The sequence below is a fragment of the Anser cygnoides genome, chromosome 2 (assembly GCF_040182565.1).
Source record: "Anser cygnoides isolate HZ-2024a breed goose chromosome 2, Taihu_goose_T2T_genome, whole genome shotgun sequence".
Lineage (NCBI taxonomy): Eukaryota > Metazoa > Chordata > Aves > Anseriformes > Anatidae > Anser > Anser cygnoides.
Genome location: NC_089874.1, coordinates 161432816 through 161454293, shown reverse-complemented (window position 1 = coordinate 161454293; position 21478 = coordinate 161432816). Strand labels below are relative to the sequence as shown.

Here is a 21478-nt window from a genome sequence, read left to right as displayed (position 1 = left end):
TCATAATGCAATTAGACGAAGGAGTCTCAGCCAAGCCAGTGTTGTAATTCCATTGATTTCATTGGCCCGACATAAGGAATTAATCTGTTTTACTTAATTTAAAGGAGCTGTAAGAAGATAAAATGAATACTGAAAAAAAAGGGCTTCCTGTCTCTGTTATTAATAGTCTATTCGCTCAGTAGGATGAAAAGAATAAAAGAAACATAAAAGATTTTTCCTTTTCTTCCTTGATACAATTTACCATTTTAAATCTCCACAGGGAGGCTGGAGAAAATTTACTCAATTTCCTCACTTGATTACCGCTAACATTACTTTCTAGCTCAAATGTCTATGTGCTAATGCCAACATACAGTCATGCTGTAAACCTTGGTGCAAGTTGCCCCTCTCAAAATCAAATAAGCAAAATTGGTTTTCCTAATAATCCGTATTGGAGAGGAAGAGCTGTAAACATTTTGGAAATATTAATTTTCATAGAGTCATAGAATATCCTGAGTTGAAAGGGACCCACAAGGACCACTGAGTCCTGGCTCCACACAGGACCACCCAAAAATCAGAACCTATGTCTGAGAGCAGTGTCCAAATTCATCTTGAACTCCGGCAGTCTCGGTGCTGTGACCAGTGCCCTGGGCAGCCTGTCCCAGTGCCCCACCACCTCTGGGTGCAGAACCTTTCCCTCACACCCAGCCTGACCCTCCCCTGTCCCAGCTCCATGCCGTTCCCTCGGGTCCTGTCGCTGTCCCCAGGGAGCAGAGCTCAGCGCCTGCCCCTCCGCTCCCCTCGTGAGGGAGCTGCAGGCCCCCATGAGGCCTCCCCTCGGCCTGCTCTGCTCTGGGCTGAACAAACCAAGGGCCCTCAGCTGCTCCTCATATGTCTTCCCCTCCAGACCCTTCACAATCTTTGTAGCCCTCCTTTGGGCACTCTCTAATAGTTTTATGTCCTTATTTTGTGGTGTTCCAAACTGCACACAGTGCTTGAGGTGAGGCCACACCAGCAACAGAGCAGAGTGGGACAATCCCTTCCCTCGCCCAGCTAGCAGTGCCGTGCTTGAGTTTTACCCCATGGTACAACAGTTGGCCCTTGTGGCTGCCAGGGCACACTGCTGGCTCATATTCAACTTGCCATCAACCAAAACCCCCAGATCCCTCTCTGTGGGGCTGCTCTCCAGGCTCTTGTCCCCCAGTCTGTACATACAGCCAGGGTTGCTCCTTCCCAGGTGGAGAATCCAGCACTTGCTCTCATTAAACTTCATGTTGTTGGTGATTGCCCATCTCTAATTTGTTGAGATCTCTTTGCAAGGCCTCTATACCCTCAAGGGAATCAACACCTCCTCCCAGTTTATTATCATCTGCAGACTTACTCAGAACACCTTCCAGTCCTACAACCAAGTCATTTATGAAAACCTTAAAGAGAATTTTGGTGTTTAGCAAGCAAAACCTGGCATTTGAGCTAGAAAAAAAGTGAGTCTAAGAGCGTCCCCCAAATTCTACTCTACAGGACACTTGGCATAACAACCATTGATTCATTCTTTCTTGCTTCCCATCTTCTGACTGATAATGTCACGGTCATTTCTTTGGGCACTGCCTACATGAAGGCAAAAACTGTTAGGATTAGAAAAGCTACCAGGCTGAGTGGGCATTTTTCAGACATTTTCTGTAGGAAGTTCATTGGTTATATTAAAGAGAACGAGTCATTCTGCTCACCTCCCTCCTAAGGATACAATGGACCATCACGATGACAAAGCCCTCCAATGAGTCAAAGACAGCAAAAAGGATCTGGAAGAGCGCCGACCGCCGATCTGTGATTGCCAGAACTGCAGACATCCAGGTGAGAGCCAGGAGAGGCAGGACAACGCAGGAGCTCCAAAGGGATGCCCTGTTAAGGGAGAGGAAAAGAGAATTCAGCTCCACGTCAACCTCCCCTGCTCCCACGTGGGATGCTAATTCAGCCTCCTGATCCCATGGGGCTTCAGAAGACTTCTCCAGCAAATGCATACTTGTGACTAGATGTCTTCTGAGCCCCTGGCACAGGGAAGCAGGAAGATGCTTTGCAACACTCACGCTACCGAAACAGGTGACACACAGTTTCTACAGGAGGGACTACTAGCCGATGGTGCAATCATGCATAAAACTTGAGGTGGGGAGGAAGGATGCAGATACCTCACTCCCCCTTTTGCGCCCTTCCCGCTCTACGTCACTACACCACAAGGGTGGCGTTTCCCAAGGAGGGGAGAAAAAATACAGTCACTGTGGGTTGCCAGAGGGAAGGGGAACAGTTACAGCAGAGGCTGGTTTGTCACAATGGCTATCAGTACTCAGGCTACAGACATTTGGACTTCCAGAGCACATGGAAGACACCAACAGGTGGGGACGTGTCACAGTTTCAAGTGACTAAAGCAGACAAGCATAGAACTGATGTGAAGACTGATCTTTTGCTGTTGCTCCCTTACCCTGTAGCTGACGGTCCCTACAATTCCACAACAATAAGCATCACGGGAGCTGATATGTAACTCAGATCATCTTTCAACAGAAAAAATTCAGTTTTCTTGTGTGATCTGCCCACCCGAATGCTTTGAAAAGAACTGCAGTTGCTTCTATCTTTAGCAAGTATTGCAAATAACTTTATTCTTGGGGGACTCCTTGAAGATTCAAGCCACTTATTAATTCACAGGACCAAAAACTTCCTGCAGTTAGCATTGTCACATGAACCTACATCTTTTCTATGGCTGGTGGCTCTAGAAATGAGAAGGCAGCTCTGTTTCCATGGGCTATTCGGCCATTTAGCTCTCTCACCAAAAGCATCCCAAACAATTTTAACAGCAATGGAGATTTTTAGGCTGTCTATTGTCCTATGTATTTGGCAGCGCTGGTGCACCAAGAGTACCAGAATTCCTTTGTGAGCTTATATCTAACAAATAAGAGTAGACCTATGCACAGACTGAGCAACAAGTTGAGCTTCAGGATTTCCAGAGTAGAAAACCTCAAGCTACTCACTAACAAACATATACAGGTAACACAATAAATTACAGGACAGATATTGTGACACACGGTTTACAGTACTTACATGGGACTTGCTTACCATTTTCTGATATATGATCAAGATTTTAATGTTTACTTGCTGGTTATCCAGGTACCACTCTCACAGACCTCAGTGAGAGTTTTACCTGAACAAAGCTGGAGCCTGGACACGGGTACGGACATCAGGATGTAACACCCTAAAGAGTTTTTCAAGGACTGTTACATCAGTTCTGCTGCAATGACCACATACTGAAGCGATGGGTTATTTTTGTAATCATAATGGTACTATGATCGCAAATATTTCTACAACCTTTTCAGACTCAGATGTGTTCCTCAGTGGTGTTTTTAATCAATGTGATTTCCCTCAGGGAGCCGTTAAATGCCATAAAATCTTTTCAACTAAACTAAGCATTATGAGGCTTCCTTGTAAGGTAAGGGCCAGATATAATGTAGATATACTGTAATTTTATATAGGATAAACTCAACTTTAATGTCCAACAGAAGCTATAATTTTAAAGCATTATTAAGAAAAGAACCAGCAGCCAAAGACAACCCTCAACCAACCAAACAACTGCCAAACAGATGTTTGTATTCTACTTCTCTCCCAGCTCCCTGAAATATGGTTCATTATACTGAAGTAAGTGAAATCTTTCATTGCTATCATTTGCAATGGTGCATTAATAAAACTGGCTAAGTAAGTTCAGCAAATAAATCAAAGGTGTAGAAAAGCCAAATGGAAAGATGAGGTTTGCTCCATAACATGCCTCTCCAGATGTGTCTTCCATGCAAGGATCAGCAAACACAAGATGCCTGATGAACGGCTTGGTAAAGGAACTCAGTCTGCAGTTTGATTGCCCAAAACCAGGACAGTCAATAGAGGCTGCTAGAGAAGGTCTGTACCAAAGAACTCGATTTTCTGGAACTACCTGGTCACCCAGCACACTCTTAATACATACAGATGTGTATGTTACTATCACTGAAATGCAAACAGAAACCACATCTGAGAATGGATTTGAACCCTAAGCATGGGTTTGAACCAGAGATCTAAATTTGCATGGGGTTTTCCATTCTTGAAAAGAACTGCAACATCAGATTGACAATGATTTGGATCTGGATTCAAGATTAGATGTGGATTTTGGTTTGCAAAGGATGCTGCTGAAGAGGTAAATTCTAATTTTCTCTAGCAACATGTTAGACTTCAACCCATTGGCTTCAAACCCTGCTCCAACAGATTATGCAAGCACTCTGCTTTAACCAGGTGCTGCGTCAGTCTGAATTTGCTACCCACAACACTGATGCAACATTCTCTAACTATGGGGGGAACCTTCACAGCTCCTGCTTCTTTATGTTGGATTCAGTCTTCCCTAGCCCCATGTCCTGAGTTTCTCAACTTGCACAAACTGTTCAACTCTTCAGAGTCAAGACATCCTGGTGAACTTCCCTATTGCTTCCAGCGTAAACAACCTTCAGAGCAGCACTGCTCACATCACACTTCCAACTCAGATGATTAAAATAGTATTATGCCAAATATTCAGCTGGCATAAATCAGAATTATTCCGAGTTAAGTTCTGTCTTACACCAGCTAAGAGTATGGCCTGACTTTCTGCTTTCTTTGTGATTCATCTTGCAGATGCCTTCTCAACAATATTCATCCCTTACAAATGTTATGGAAATGTTGCTTGACATTTAATGCATAATCTTTTTTCTCAGGAGGCAGATGGCAATGGGTCATAGCACTATAACTTACTCTAATTTCACTTTCAGAGCTCTGCTTAGCCTTTGAAATATTAAATTCAAAAAAAGTTCCATTAAAAAAAAATCATATCTAGACTGAAATTTTAAAAGAAAACTCAGGGAAAGATAAGTGGTTTCCCTGTGACATTGCCCTTAATTCTACCTGCCGTGAGCTGAATTCATAGCAGAACTCACACTTCTGCCACTTTTCTGTCTGCCCCTTTTGCAGGAGGAATTCTTAAAAGGTACCAGGAAATCTCATAGGACCCAAGAAACATCACGTTATGGTGCCATGTGACAAGAAATAAAATGATGATTTGTTATATAACAACACTGTGATGACTTTACAGCTCTTCATTATGGATTATCTACGATCAATGAATCCACAATTTGTATTGCTTGGGACAAAGGACTAATCCCTTTGGCTGGCAGATGAAGAAGGCATTTATCCTACTGATTTACCCTGATTTATTTGTTGCATACATGACAGCACTCATCATGAACAACTAATATGAAGGGAAGATCATTACATTGTGCCATGGAAGCATGATGTTGGCTTATTGCATGATGACCATGGCGTGACAATATTACTCAACAGGACTGAACCAAGTATAGTTACTATGCCACGTGACAACATGGGCACACATTAAAAGTGTCCACAGCTTTATCTAGCAGGGCAAAGGCTTAAACTCACAGGAGACCCAGCCCTGGCAGCAAGCAGATGGTGGCCTTTGGTCAAAAATATCAAAAGCTAGCAGTGGTTTTGTTCTTTAGCTAGCTGGCAGCCTTGGGAGTCTTCGTCTTTGCAAAAAAGATAAAATTAAATGGCAGGGACTTGATGGGACTGATGGGACTTGGAGAGTAGCAATGGAAAGAGCAAAAAATGGATTTGGGAAACAAAGATCTACATGAGGAAAGATTAAGAGGCCTGTGCCCTAACAAAAGACAAGTCCAGGGGGACACACAGTACATGCCAACAAAGATGTAAAGGGCCATTATAAAGATGTAAGCAATCAATTCTTCTCATTACTCAAGGCTGACAGGGCAGCCAGTACAATAAGCTTAAGAAGCAGCAGAAGGAAAAAGAACTTTAGAACTCAGAAAGCAATTTCTGGAGAAGAGCTCCGAAAAGGAAGATGGTTTCTGGCCTTCAACACGCAAGACGAGGGATGGCTCACCACATGGTGTGCAGACAAGGTGGCTCTACTACTCTGATAAATGTGCAATTCCTGCCTCACAGATGCTCTGTTACAGGAAAATCACAGTTCAAGCATTTACTTGATTGTAAATATTGTGCTTTAACCCTTCTCTAACTTGTGTTATTCCTAAAAGCAAGACCTTGAGTGTTTCCACAATTTTAGGGATAGTTCAGAGAACTACCTTTTACTCAATGCCCGTATAACCAAGATAAGAAATCTTTACCTAGCAAAGCGGGGCCACTGTGCATACTGATCCCATGCACAGAAACACAAGACATCATTTCTATTTTCTCCAGAAAATGATTCTATTCTCACTTGCTGCAATCTGCATGATATGACCAGGAGAACAGGACATTAAACACCTCTGAGTTAGGCAGGGAATGAAACAGGTATAGGCAGACTGCTTGATTATTCACCTCCAGTAAGGGAAATAGTTCTTTGACCTCCCAAGGACCAGCAGGGGCTAAATATTGTCCACAGGTTAAGAATCCAATTTCAAATTCCTTGAACTATGCAAACAACACTGATCCTGGTGAACAGTCTCCTTCATAAAATCAGCCACGCGCAGAAGGGGTGATGCACATTAGTGCTTGAACTAGAATACTGGACAAAAAACATGACATCCAAGACTTCCTGAAATGAGTCTGAGCGAAGAAAAATCCCTTAACACAAGGGACCCCTTAATCCCTCTGACACATGAGCCTCAGATGACATAAGATGGGTGATGTATAAGAGTCCTTCTTTCCTTCTTTTCTTCCTTCCTTTCCTTTCCTTTCCTTCCTTCCTTCCTTCCTTCCTTCCTTCCTTCCTTCCTTCCTTCCTTCCTTCCTTCCTTCCTTCCTTCCTTCCTTCCTTCCTTCCTTCCTTCCTTCCTTCCTTCCTTCCTTCCTTCCTTCCTTCCTTCCTTCCTTCCATAGCAGTCCTCACTATCTTCAGTGGCTGTCCCCTTTCAAAGCAATACCAAGAAATGGCATGTCCTTGAGATATATTCCTGTCTCAGATCAAAATTTTTCACAGGTAGCAAAGACAAATGAATTACAAGGCAGTATTTCACAGGCTGAGGCTACCGTACAAGCAACAATTGTAAGGAAAGAAATGTGGGAACAGAGGCCGTCCAATGGCAAGATACATAACCCAGATCTCACCCAGAGCATTCAAAGGGGAAGGCTTTTTTCTATCCCACAGCTGTCAAATCTGGGTTACACTTAACAGGTCATAGACATCCAAAGCTTTCCTTTTTATCATTTCCCTAGTCAAGAAATTGCACAATTTCCAGTACATATTTTGTCTCTTCTATCACGATCACTACCTGCTCTCCCATCAGTAGTTTACCATGTTCTCCCTCAGTTACACATCCCCTTCCCTGACCCCTTCTCTCTTAGATATTATCATTAAGGGCTACTCAAAACTTTTATGATTTCCAGATGCAAAGGAAACAGACAGAAAGTTGTATTCTTTCACATCATACTAGCTCGGAGATAAGCCTCTGAAACCCATGGGAGGAGAACTGGAGAGAGCCCGAGGAACCCCAGAAGGAACCAGACAGGCACATCCTTGATGTGCTTGCTCTCTGCCAAGCAGCTATGCCTAATTCAACAACAGAGAGGAGCCAGGATTCCTCACAGCATCTGATTTACACTGCAAGACTCCAAAACTGAATGGTAAAGCTGGCCCGAGTCTGGGATCAAGGCCGACAGAATGGTGGCAGTGACATGAAGCACAGTCAAGGCTTTGCCTTTCTGGCAACCTCATTTACAAGAATTTGGAAGAAGAAAACCAGAAAGAGTTCAGCTTCAGAGTGAAGGGGACCAAAAAGGTCAGTGGAGGGGATGAGTGTACTAATTCATGCATAATTCACTCTTTTTGCAAGGACAAGAGCAGAGGATACCTCAGGATACACAACAAAACCGGTATTGGCATTAACTGTCTAAGGTATTCTATCGACTGGGAAAACAAAAGACATATCCTTTTACAAGGGCCCTCTACTTTCTATCAAACCACTTAAATTAGAAAAGCAGGATAAGCAGGAGATCTGGATTTCATATCTCCACTTTCTAATTTGAAGATGAATCAGAATAGATGACTTATGACAGACCAATGTCAGACAGTATGGAAGAAAGATTAGAGTTCGCTTTACTTTTGAAATGAATTTACAAGGAACTGAAAGCCTCTCCTATTTAACGGTCTACTTTATTAATAGTAAGGTTTCTGCTGGGTTAGCATTCCTCTGCAGTGACAGGAAAGCGAAACACAGTGACCTGCTAATTCCAGACTCGTGGTACGAGTGCCTGGACCGATGCCATCTCAGCATCTTAGCTCGGCACTGTTGCAGAAGGGAAACAAGTTCAGCAGCAAAAACTAAATTAGATTTTGTTTAGTTTTTGCATCCAATAGAAACTGTTAGCTCTTAGTAGAGGTGATAGCATGTTCTCTTTTTCTAACAACAGTGGGCCATTTTCTAGAAATATGCATTTTTCCCTAATCTCTTCTGAATTTCCTAGAAACGTCTCTTTCCAAAAAAAAAAAAAAAAAAAGAGAAAACTTCACATTTTGATTTTGTTTTGCATTGCCACGTTTTGAGATTTGGCTCTGAACTGTCTATTTTTGGTCAGATTATTTACAGGTAGGAGTTTTACAAATTGAAAATGTCTAACTCTGAGACTGTTTCACACATTTCATAGATACTACTTTCGCCATCAAAATCACATATAGATATTACTTTAGCCACCAAAATCAAAATATAGCATCACCTTGTAAGGATGTAGATAACATTTCAGAAAGGGAAGGAGGAAAGACAAACCTTTCCTCATCGCTCTCCCTCCTACCTTAACCTTTGGGAGAAAAGCCAACAATAGCAACAATTTCTCCAGCAGAACAAAGCTCTAACATTTTCATAATTTAATTTTTTTTGACTAACTCCAGTTGCATCTAAGAAGAGATTTAACAGCATTTGACTTCTGTAACTCAGAGCTATGAAACACTTTTAGATTTTGAGAACTAATTCCAAGTGCTTTTAGGGGTCCAAAAGAGGCAGTAAACACCTATCAAATCAGAACGGCAGCCTTATGAGGTTTTAAACTTAACTCTAGCCCTGTAGAAGAGAAAAAAGTAAACACTTAGAGGTGGTACCCCAGCTCACTTAAATCATACCCAGTGTATATTTACTCACTGGAGTAAAATACTCAAGCATATGCTGAAGTGTTTGACAAAACTGGAGTTTGAAGCCCCAGTCTAGCACCAAAATTAATGGGAACCACACCTTTAAGTCTGCAAATCCAAGTAAATTGAACGGGGGCGTTAAACGTAAATCCAACTTTGAGCAAATGTCTTCCATGGGCTGCTCACATGCTTAAAGCTAGGCATGTCGTTAAATGCTTTTCAGGACCCAGCCCCTCAGCTCTTGCTCCAAGGACATTGCAGGAGCCCTACACTACTCCTGGCCCACACAATGAGGTTGGGGAGAGGTGGGGATGTGGGGAGGTGGGCAGGGAGATGGGAGAGAAAACAAACGGGCTGGTGAGGGAGGGGGGAAATGAAAGAGGGAAATAATAATAACTAAAAAAAAAAAAAAGAAAGTGGAAAGAAAGAAAGAAAAGAAGTTGAAATTAGAGGAACTAACATGGCGTTACTGGTGGCTGTGGCCGAAACTTCAGCGGAAGAAACTACTCCACACTTGGAACATTTGAGCGTCATGCCGTAAAGGGGCACTGCCATCTGACTGCAATTAAAACCAAAAGACTGAAACAAAACAAAACACTTTGCTCATGAACACAAACGTAGAAAGGAAAGGGAAAGAGAAGCCAAAAGAAAGAAAGAAAGAAAGAAAGAAAGAAAGAAAGAAAGAAAGAAAGAAAGAAAGAAAGGAAGGAAGGAAGGAAGGAAGGAAGAAGAAAGGGAACCAACCAACCATACCCAGTTTGAAAAGAGAAATGAAAGACAGGCAGGAATAAAACTCTCTCATCTGTACCACTCCAGATGCGGGAAATGGGGAAATGTACGATTCAGAGATGTGTTGGTGCCGCTGGAGAGGGTGGAACTGTGTTGGTGAAAGTTTTGCCAGATTCAGGGTGTCTCTCTCTGGCACCCATGGAAGAGAAGCCAGTACTGCTCTCCCAGTCTCCACCTCCTTCTTTTGGTTTGTTTTCTTTTGGTTTTGTTTTTTGAGGAATTGCTCATTTCCCTCCTGGCCTTTTTGCTCCAAAACAAAAAAGGTGGCAGGGTTGTACAGTAGAAGGCAAGAAGTAGGGCTGTGGGGACTGTGCTTAGCTTCTTTCCTACAGCAATGAGAGGGATAGGTAGGACATTTCCTCCACTGCCCCTTGTGTGCTGCTCTTCACCTTGGTTGTGACACCCACATGGCAGCCGCCAACACCAGGGGATGCGCTTTGGTGGCTTAATCCATGACGAAGGACATGCACATGGATCTGCTGTTTATGTCCTTGAGGTTGAACATGAGCTCGGGTGTTTTGTCAGCCCATCAACCTGCCCTGAAGGGAGGTGGACAGGCTGACTCCTTTCGAGACGTTTCTTCTCTCGGGTTTTGTTTTGGAGCTGAAAATCTCTTTGGGTTGAACCCTGAGTCTTGCTCACGTGGGTTGCTCCCTCTTTTGCTGGATGGGATCAACCACAAAGACAGGCTATCGTGGGCTATTGGTATAGGGCGCTTCAGGGATCAGGGTAGGGCATGCCTACATGATTTTTGGAAGCTGGTATGTGTGAACCCACACAGCCGACAAGCCAGCTCTTACTTGGGAGCCCAGAAGCTGCATGAGCTTGTCATTGGTCCTTTTTCTTTCCAGAATTTACTAGTTTGTGTGCTTTGCGCAGGTACATGACCTCCACATCAGATCTGGCTCAGAACATGGGCAGGAGTCTGCAAAACATCCTACAGACCTACACGCAGTGCCTATTATCAGAGTAGGCATGAACATCGCTGCTGAAGGACAGCAGGTCGGCCACTCTTTGGTGGTCTCTGGAAGTACCAGACCTTGGGATTTTACAGCCCTACCCTGGCTGGGAGAGAGATCAGGACACTTGACAGATCGTTTCCTAACTTTTATGGCTTTGTTTTCAGTCTCCCTGCAAAAAGGAAACTCCCATGAACACCAACACAGCATTATCAGTGGTCCTAGTGGTCATTGAGCTTACTTTTAAGTGGCTATTGATTGGTCTTTTAATTAGTTAGTTACAGTGACATAAGCCATTACTCCCTTGCAGAATAATGACTAAGTAACTAAGGTAGTCCACAGCAACTTTCAGTCTTGAGACACAGAGAAAATTAGCTCTTGTGTCAATAGATTCATATCTTCCAGGAAGGATGGTGTAAATCCAGTGAGGACAATGGCTGAACCAAAGATAAAGTGGGTCTTGAGAGGCATTAAGTGCATGACCCTTAAAAAAATCACGGTCCATCCCCAGACCTATAAGCCACATAGAACAGATAAGCAGAGAGACAGAGAGAGGCAGAGATAGGCAGCAAAAAGAAAGTAGATTGATTGGAGGAATTTGATGGAAAACTATACCAGAAAAAACATGAATGACACTGAATCACAAAGAATTGGCCAAAAGACCACTATAACACACAACTGTAACTGCTGTTGGGTGCATTTATGCAGAAAATTGTAAGCAGTAGGCACAGATGTGGGTACGTTTATATTCTAATTTGTTCTAGTTTGGGGCTTGAGGTTGCTAATATATTGAATTTCCGTAGCAGGTTTATATTGGTGCATGTAGGTATGAAAGGGTAGCTAATGAAATAACCACAGTGAATAATGCATTCATTTAATTTAGCTTTTTCTGCTTCCTAAATATCCACAAACAGCTCACGGACTCATCTGGTGTGTTCAGCAGAGCCTCGACTTTGCTACCCTTTATTGAAAAGTGCTTTACACCATGGACAGCCCAAAGAGTAGGAGCACTGCTTCCAACATGAAATGCTCCCAGGTGAAGGGCAATCCAAATCTGCTCCTATTTTAATGCAGTCATTATCTCTTTCCAATTCCTTTCTTCTCTAGGCACTGACAATCCAGCTCTTACACCCTGCTAGGACGCGCAGAGAATATTTCACGCAAGGTATTGGGTCAAACTTTCTCAAGCCCTCTCTATAATCAATGGAGGGAAAAAAAAAAGTAAAGCTCCTCTAAGGTGCATGTTGGAAGAACGAAACAGGGCTCCCATCTCTCTCCAGTGGCTACAGAGGGAGCCTTGGGAGATTAAGCTCACCAGGCTAAAATTAGCCTTTGTGAATATATCCTATAGCCTCATTCTTCTTCCCTGGCTGCATGAGCACACAAATGCTTCTGGAATAAACCCTGGCTGAATAAATTTAAAATTCATTTTAAAGGCTCCTGCGTCCAATATTAAAACATTCACTTTTAGGAGTATTCCTACCAACAAGGCTCAAATGCTGTCGGTTCAGCTGACCACAAGAGGAGGCAGAAATGGTAATGGTGAACTACTGCAAGCAGGCAGGTACCTGCTGGGATCCTCCTGCAGGGTTTTCTCCCTAGCTCGAGCACGTAGCACGTGCCCGGAAAGGATTTGGGGCATCCATGTGCACTGAGCCAGCTCTCCACGTAACCACATCCACCTCTCTGCAGCCTAGTTTTATGACACATGCATAAAGCCACTGCCATTAGAAAGTCAATGGTTTCTGACAACAGTAATCATAGTGATTTCCTCTGGTAAGTATAGGGCAAGACCTATCGTGTTTCAGGTACTATTTTACAGGAGCTGCTAACACCGATTTGTTGGTGCCAACAGATCTGCAGTACATGTGCTGGGCTCCTCTTAGTGTTCAACAGGTCCGTTCCCCCCCTTTTTTTTTCCCCCTTTGTTTTTTTTTGCAACACTGAACCATACTTCTTGCCTCTGCTAAAGGAAACACAACATTTCTTTAGACCAGCTCCTCAGATCCAAACATCTCCGAGGCTGTTACTCATTCGGATCATCTCCAGATCTACCCTCCAACACGGTTCCCAAGCCCAGGCCAGAAGCGGCTAGCTAAAGGGAAGGGGCACTGGAGCTCTCCAAAGCAAATCCGCAATCTCAGCGGGTGCACTTCGAAAGGAGAACAAAACCATTTAGCACAGAGAAGGCTCAAAAAGTGCTGCACACACACACACGGACACGAAAGAGGGGGGAAAAAGAGAAAAGAAAGAAAAAACAAAGAACATCAGAAAAACGACTTTTTTTTTTGCTTTGCAGGTTTTGTTTTCAAAGTACGACTACGAATGTGATCAATAACCAGCTGAAAGGGATTAAATAAGGTCACTCCCTGTGCAGTTCAGCTTAGAGAGTGAGAGACGGATGGGCAGTAACTCGCTGCTCTGCTAATCCAATAAAGCGTTTATTTCAGTGTTGGCTTTGCAGCGTAATTATCTTTCTGTGGACTCTGCCTGCAGTTAGGGCACTTTTCTGAGTTCTCTCTTTGTCAAATAGGCATTGTGCAGAATAAAGCACTTCCTTGGTGGTGGTTCCTGTAAGCAGAGCATCAAGGTCACTTAATCACATACATCTCCAACCCAGCAGTAACAGACACCTTTGCTCATCCTCATCCAAACAGGCTCAAGTCTCCCCTTGTTATAACCCTATTAAGGCACCAATTTCCCTTCTTCGTTGCACCACTTGGGCACGCCAACACTGCCCCCAAAACGTGAGCCTTCCCTCATTCCTCTCCCCCTCCTCTGGCTGGATAAGAGCTTGCTTCTGCCCTCTGTTTGATGCCATCATCAACTGAACATGAATTCCAGCAGAACTCCCAGCTCCATAGCACAACCACAGGAATACTGAACCCTGTCCATGATTTTTTGCCCAGAGGCAATTTTAGGGCCAGTGGGTGTTGCAGCACCACAGTGGATGCTGCAGCTTATTGTTTCTGAAGCCCTGGGGTGCTACAGGCTGACCTGTGCATTTGGTTTGACTCAGAGTGTCAGCATGCCTCTTGTCTTTTGCTTAGAGCACGGCATAACCCAGGGATAAAGTCTGAGCAGGCTGCAGACCCAAATAGGAACAGAGAAGGGGGCTCTCACGGTCCCAGAGCCAGTGACCGAGCAGCCGTTGGCAAAAGGGGCTGGAGGTAAAGCCAGGGGAGAGCCCTGCATGGCAGCTGCCATCTTTGCTGTGGAAGCAACTTTTCAATTTATACTAAGGCAAAACTCAGCTGCCACGAGTCCTGAGTTTGAGGATGGAGTTTAGGGTGGTGGCTACGGAGAAGATAAAAAACCTCAGGTCATATCAGACTTTTTTTCTTGCATTGCCTACCAGTCCTCCTCTATACACATCCATCTATCCATCCACTAATCTGTTCACCTGTACAGCCCCTAAGTACCCTTTTCTTCAAAGCACTGTGTCCCTTTGCCATCCTTCAGCCACCTGCGTTAGGTGACCCTGGTGTCACACAGTCCATGCCACCCTCAGCGGTGCCACCTCTCTGACCTTCTGCTGTCTCTGGACATTGGAGAGAAGAGCCATTTGCTTTCCCTGCTCTTTGGGATCTACATCAGCTTGGGCTGAAGCCTTTTTAACAAAGAGTTGAACTTCCAACCCTTGTCACAGTGCTGCTTCTTGGGTCTTTTGTCTCCACGCTGAATGGCAAGGCAGAGAGATTAAATGAAGGATTTCTTTGTTTGTTTGCTTCGTTTCGTTTGAATCTGCTTTTGCATGTTGTCTGCACCTCCACTCTTTGCATTCCTGACCTGGTTATTGATCACAACCTTGGTTGTTTTCTTTTTTTGTTTGCTTGTTTTTCATTCTTTACTTAGATGTATTGATAAGGCATACCCTGCCCGTTCCTTCAGTTTCTTATCTGTTATTCCATCTTTGGATACAAGTTTGTTAAAAACCAGAATGCCAATAACCATGTTCACCTGTTGAAAGAAAAACAACACACACATTTGTTCTCAAGTGGGTCAGGTCAAACGCAGTAGTACAGAAGGTATCTACAGGGCAGGCCGAGCCCTTTAGTTTTTCCCAAAGCTGGGTGGCACGGTCACACCTCTGCCCCCTTTCCACCCCATCCCACCTCCCTGCCACGTCTGAGTCCAGGGGAGCAGAATGCAGCTGGCAGCAGATCGGAGAGGTCCCCATGGACCAGAACAAGGCTGTAAAATGCTCAGATCATTGCAGAGCTTCTTGTAGCCCAATGCAAGCTCGAGATCTAGACAGGCAAACCCAAGGCACAAAAAGAATTCTTCAGGGTGGTACAAATAGAATGTGGCCAATGCAGGGGAGAGCGGTGGGGTGACACAGCCTAGTTTCCAAAGTGCTTTTTGGAGTCCGTGCTCCCAACACAGCAGCTGGAATAATAACAAGGGGATGTGGTTTCCGCTCAGTGAACCACAACTGTTGCTCTCAGGTGGAGGGGTGTTGGAGCAAGTAGAAACATCAGCTGCTTGACACAGCTCATGGATTAACCACCCAGACGATTCCCAGAAATTAGTGGGCGACTTCGTGGAGCCCTTCCTCCTGCTTTGTTAGGGTGAGAGCACAGATGTCTGCATCAAGCGGGTGTAAATACTCACAGGGAAATAGCTGTGCAGAGCTGACGTCTTGCAAAGCTGTGTTAAACTCCCCAGTGCTCCGTTCTCATTGCACTCCCTGTTGCCAGCTGCATCTGTTTTACAGCCCCCAACCAAACCCCAGCAGCCCCTGAGCATCACCCCATTAGAGACCCGTTAGTCCCTGGGGGCACAGCTCTGATGGTGGAAAAAAAGTGACACTCTCCCGGTTTTGTTAACAAGGAGCCGCGCGGTGTTGGCAGGACAAAGTACTGGTGCTCTTCTGCGTGGGGTGCTTCCAATAAAAGGTTTAAGGACAAATTTAGAGATTTACAGCATCACGTGTTGGCTGAAAGCCTCGGTGAGGGTAACAGACCCTTGAGAGGTAGCCCTCAGGGACAACTCACAGAAAACACAGCCCAAGGGAAGGGAGATGGCTGCTAAGCCTCCATCTAATTGCCAAAATCATCCTCAGCACTGAGCAATCGTTCTGAGCTTGGCCTGCTGGTCTCAGCCAAGCACGACCCAGCTTTCTGATGGGGAGTCCACAGCTGGGAGTGAACGGAAGAGCTCCCACATAGCAATTATTTCCCTTTGTATCAGCTGCTGGGTGAGTGGACTACTTTCCGCAGCTGTGAGTCCATTTCTAGAGCTCACCACGGTATTGTTTTAAGGAAACAAGGCTGGCGAGTCAGACACAGCAACTCAGCCAAGGATCAGCAGGAAAACAACCTCTGGTTATGTGCTTGAAGAGACAGCACGCTTAGAAGTCACTGATATTTCTTCTCCATGGTGGAGGCTGCTGAGTGCATGAAGTTCCCTTCTTTAAGGTGCGGGAAAGCAGCAGAGAAGATGAGGTTAAGGTTTTGCAGGCTGGATCACTAATAGGGCTTGAAACACTTGAGGGTGTATCCTCCATTTACAGCAGGGGAGATGATGAAGTGCAGCTCTGCAATTGCAGCTGTGCAACTGTTTTAATTAAAAGAAAGATTTTATCCAATGCACTGATCATCATGATCTATATCCCACTCTGATCCTGGCTCTGCTTCTTTTCAAAGATGGGGATACAGGCATGGACATGCCTCTAAATATTACCACTTCCAATAAGATGCAGCTTAACTTCATTTCCTGATCTCCAGAATGCCATCCAGAAGCAAAGGCACAAAGCTGAAATTCATCCCTTGAGATAAGCAGCGCCTGATGAACGACGACTCCCTGTCCTCGCTTCGCCGTGAGCCTCTCCCTGCAGACATCTGCTGATTTCATCCTGTGTGTGATGAAGTGTCACCAGGGTGCTTCACCTGAGTTAGGGGTGTACAGCTGCATGCAACAACTCTGCATTTAAGCTTGCTGAGGTTTTTAAGGCTCAAGGTTAATATCTGGGATGTAGCAGAGAGAATAAATGCAGCTGAAGCTAAGTCAGCTGGGTGCAAAGTCATTTGGGTGTCCATATATCAAATTATTCAGAGTTTTGGGTGAGAAAGAGCTTCTTGGCTCAGTCAGAGCCAAGTCCCACCTTGTTCTGTGCATCCCTGCCCAACAGCAGCTGTATTATCTCTGAAGTAAACCTCCCCTGAGAGCAGCACAGCTGAACATCCCTAACATAGCCCTGCCAGAGCCTCACTGTCCTAGTGCTAAGTCAGGTGCACTGTCCCTCCGTCACTGGCATGGTCAACCCAAAATCAGGACAAAGCCTGCACAGGAGGCAACTCGAAAAAACTTGAGGTCTTGAAGACAGTGCACACCTGAGAATTTTATGTTCAATCTTGTGCTCTGCTGCAAAGTCACAGTGTGGATTTGGGCAACTTATCGTGCTTCTCCCAGGTTCCAGTTCATAAAAAGATGTTCAGTGCTTATCCTTCCTCTCCTTCCCAACTCTCTTGGGCATTATTTGCTTTGCATTTAGCAAAGAGCCAGGTCACCTAAAAGAGGTGTAGAGGCTCCCTCTCCGGGCACTGAAGACAGCCACCTCCAGAGATGACTCCCCACCTCCTAAGGCCTTCTGTACCAAGCACCATTTCCAGGTGCTGACCTCCCTGCAAGGTTATTTCCTTTTCCATCTTTGAGTGAAAACAGAGCCGCCGAATGGAAGCAGGCTGCAGAAAGCTGAAGGATTACTTCCCTTGTTGTTGGCACAACAAAAGCAAAACAGGCAGGAGGCTGACTCCCTTTTCTCTGGGCACCACAACACTTCACTCCCTCCTGATCACCGCTGTCTGTTGAGCATTCAAGCTATGGAGGCAGAACTATCTGCTATTATGTCGTGGGGCAGAGAGCTAGTTCGTCTGAAAGGAAACACTCAGCCACTTAATGCTGCTGTCAATTATTCCAGCTATAAAGACTCTGACCCCATCTGCAACGTCAGGGAGAGAAATCCAGCCATCACATGCCTACAGAGATCTAAGGACTGCCTGGCCTCAACGTCTGCTTATCCCCACATTTTGTTGATGCTGTCCAAAGGCTCAAACACATGTGGTAGCCCTATGCTAAAGAAAGACCCTAACTTATACATGCTTTGCCTTATTATAGAGGAGGGGCAATGGATGGCTTGTTTCTTTGACATAGTGATGAAACAACATCACCAGCGTAAACCGACATGCAGTGACAGTAGTGAGAATAGATGCAGCAAGAGCTTTTGTGCAGTTACTCTCCTGTAAGCCTGCTGCTGCTGCAGAGCAGCTATCCCCCATGGCACTGCATGAAACAAAAGCCTGAGCTGAAAGGGAAATTGCGAGTGTCAACAGTCCCATTCCTAGGGGACTCTGGTACACTTGAGCTTTAGAGGACATCCAGCTCCGAAAATGCAGACTTCCACTCAGACGGGGCTCAAACGTGGCATTAACCATGTCTGTGATTGCTGCAGGAAGAATTTTTTTAGAGGACCAGCAGTTCTCAAAGCCTTTGAACCCTGACATCAAGATTTCTGATGAGCAGTGAGGCTTCAACAGCAAAGGGAGCTTGATGAAAGGCATGTCATCTGGAGTGACACCTTCAGCTTGGGTAACAACTGGCCAAGACAGGCTTTCGGGGACAGAACAGACTCCGCCTGGGAGGAGGTGGTGGGACAGAGTTTGGGAACATCCACTTTAACCACACCATCTCTTCGAACAAGAGGCAAATGCGGTGTTTGACACCCTCAGCATTGTTTCGAAGACCTCCATTTCACCTGCAAACAGGAAAGCAGCTCACGTGCACTGCCCATCCGGGACAAATGAAGAATAAATGCTGGCTGTGGAGGCCCAGCTTGGTCTCAGAGCAACCAGTAAGAGCAGTTTTGGAAGGAGTTAATGTCACAGTTTTCCACCACCAGGCTGTACTTCCATCCAGATAGGGCAATAAAAAGGCAAAGCATTAACCAGATGCCTAGGGAACTACAGAGAGGCCAGAGGCAGAGGGCTGATAGCTGAGGCACAATACATTTCAGACTTAACCCCATCCCAGATCGCTGGCTTCTAACACTTTGTGCTTTCCTCCTGAAGGGGAAAGCTATTTAAAACACAGGTAGAAGTAGAGAGGGACACTCTTGGGTTGGAAGAATGAGGGAAGCCCTGTAAGATAAAAAAAAAAAGGGGGGGGGGGGAGAAAAATGCTTTCAGCCAAGCTCAAATACCAAAACGACAGCGGCTGCCGGTCCCACGAAGGCGTAGAGAAGACCTCCCTCTAATGACAGCCAGCAGCTGGAAAAGGAAGAAGGAAAAGAAAGTTACCCAGTGGCCAGCATCACCAACAAAGAGGCACATGTTTTGCTGCTTCTCTCTGCCTGTGGAGTTGATAATCCATGGTAAAAAAGCCTCAGACTTTACAAGCAAGCAAGTTGTGCTTTCCTTTCCTCATGAACGTGCCCTAAAGCCCAGCTGCCCGGGGGTCTGCCTGCAGAGCCAAGTTTGATTGCTGACAGAGGAGTGCATGTAAAATGCCTGCCATGCTCTGCTTCAGACCAGGTCCTGCGGTTTGTGAGCAAGATGATGCTCTTGTCATGCTCACTTAGACAAAAAGAGTAGAAACGGTGGAAATTGTCCCTCATTATTTGCTAACCAGTATGCCTCTCAGGTCTTAGGTCCAGGAGAGCAGCACGTTTCTGCTCCTGGAGCCTCCCTTTGGGCTTGCTGCCACGGGGAAAATTTGCAATGCAGGAGGAAAGTGGGATGGATGTGGATGCTCCTGAGGAATTAGCTGAGTGTGAGGCGTTGTGGTGCCCCTCCCTAGAAATCATCTGGTTGCTTCTCCCTCAGCTGAGAAGGATTTCTCCTTTCTCCAGTGTCCTTGTGGGGGATTTAGGCTCTTAAATTAAAGGGTTGGTGCCTGAACAACCCAAAGTGAATCTTCTGACTAAGTCGTGGTATATACCATGTCTGTGCCTGTCATGGTGCCAGTAGGCCTAGAGGACATTTTTAATCACTGGAGATCTAATCTACAGAGTCTAAGATGTTTTACATGCTTTTTTTTTTTTTTTACACTTTACAGTTACATTCAGTCAAATCACAGCCTGAACTCCACTGACTGCCTTCACCACATCTTCCCCACCCCAGTAACCAGAGCACCCAGCCCGGATGGAGACCTCACTGGGGAGACAAATCCCAGTGCCCGGGTAGGCAGAAGGAATAGGCCCCAAGTGTCCCCACAGGGCTCCTCCTGCCCCCTACATCCACACCGAGCCTTTCAGGTTCGAACATAAAGACAGGAAGGAAAAGGAAAAGCTTTTTTTTTTTTTAGGAAGAATATTTTCACTGTGGGGGTGGTCACGCAGGCTGCCCAGAGAGGTTGTGGGGTCTCCTCCTTCAAAAGCCACCGGGACGTGGGCCTGGGCACCCTGCTGCAGGTGGCCCTGTGGGATCCTGTGGTCCCTTCCCACCTCTGTAACTCTGACAATCACATCAGCACTGGGGATGAAATCCCCATTTCACGGGGAATCCAGCATTTCTGAGCGTGGACACACAAAGCAGGCACTTTGGGGCAAGAGAAGATGTGAATTTACACTCGCAGCAGCCCCATGCTCTGACATCGCAGGGCCCCGGAGAAAATGTGCAGTGAAGTAATCCTGTTTCAACAGCAAAACTACCGTGTATTTACCAACGGGTAAGAGCAGGCAACCACAATGGAGCAAGGACTTTCTCTAAGCTCTTAACGCAGCTAACCCTGCAGTAATTCATGTACGTGCCGGCACTCCCAGCGATCTCGTTTCATTCTGCACCAGGAGAAACACTGCCTTTCAGACCCTCCCAGGAAACAAAGCCTTCCTGGAAACATTTCAGTTTTGGTGATCGACCTCCGATGATTTTGTATCAACTCTGCCTTGCAAAAAACTTAATTTTTCACCTTAAAATACAGAACATTTGGGGAAAAAAATAACTCAAACTGAAAATTGGAAGCAGGACATTCTGTGTTTCTCCAAGGCCTGAATCTTGTTTATTTCTAAATTAAAGCCATAAGATTGTAATTTAATCAATTCTGATTTCTTCCTGATAGCCAGTTGCTCCTTCAGAAACTGTCTGAGCAGCTGTGATAATAAAGCAAATAACCGAGATAATAAAACAAATAACCAGGCGGGGAGGGAGGGAATAGGAGCGAAGCTTTGGAGGGCTGCAAGAGCTGGAAGAAGTCTTCATGAGTGCAAGGGGGAGAACCAAGGCGGCTCCTAAACCCCTGCCCTTGCTCAGCTCTTCTGCTCCAATGCTCAAAAGTCTTCAAGACTTTTTTTCCCCCCTGGGTCTCTTCTAGCCACAAAGGGAAGATGCAGCTCACCCCAAGAAGGGAGCTGGCAGCCCTATACTCCATTTAGCGATGAGGACACGGTGCAGGGAGGGCTCTCCGTGGGCTTTCTGAAGGCATGTTCACACATCACCAAGCACCGGCCTCGTCCTTTCTGACTGCCTGGCCTCCCTGTCACAGCTCGTAACCACAGCGTTTCCTTCCAAAGCCGTCAGAGGTGGTGGCTGACAGCAGGAGAGGGAGAAGCGGTTCTGGAGAAGGAGAACCGACAGCAAACTCCAGGAACACGTGAGTCCCGGGGAGATGCTTTTAGCCTCGTCCCTGC

The 21478-nt window shown here is 45.5% G+C and overlaps 1 protein-coding gene across 13 annotated transcripts in view; it reads right to left on the bottom strand.

The window, feature by feature from the left end:
- ADGRB1 (adhesion G protein-coupled receptor B1) overlaps positions 1 to 21478 on the bottom strand; it is a 259849-nt gene that overhangs the window by 24027 nt on the left and 214344 nt on the right. For 8 of the 13 annotated variants that reach the window (XM_048048948.2, XM_066990793.1, XM_066990795.1 and 5 more), the window contains 4 exons: positions 19055 to 19121; positions 14729 to 14814; positions 9567 to 9665; positions 1701 to 1872 (listed from right to left, as the gene is read on the bottom strand). In XM_048048948.2, coding sequence (XP_047904905.1) covers positions 1701 to 1872; positions 9567 to 9665; positions 14729 to 14814; positions 19055 to 19121 — 424 coding nt within the window. The remainder of the gene's footprint in view (positions 1 to 1700; positions 1873 to 9566; positions 9666 to 14728; positions 14815 to 19054; positions 19122 to 21478) is intronic. The other 5 variants (XM_066990798.1, XM_048049003.2, XM_066990800.1 and 2 more) reach the window with 1 other exon arrangement.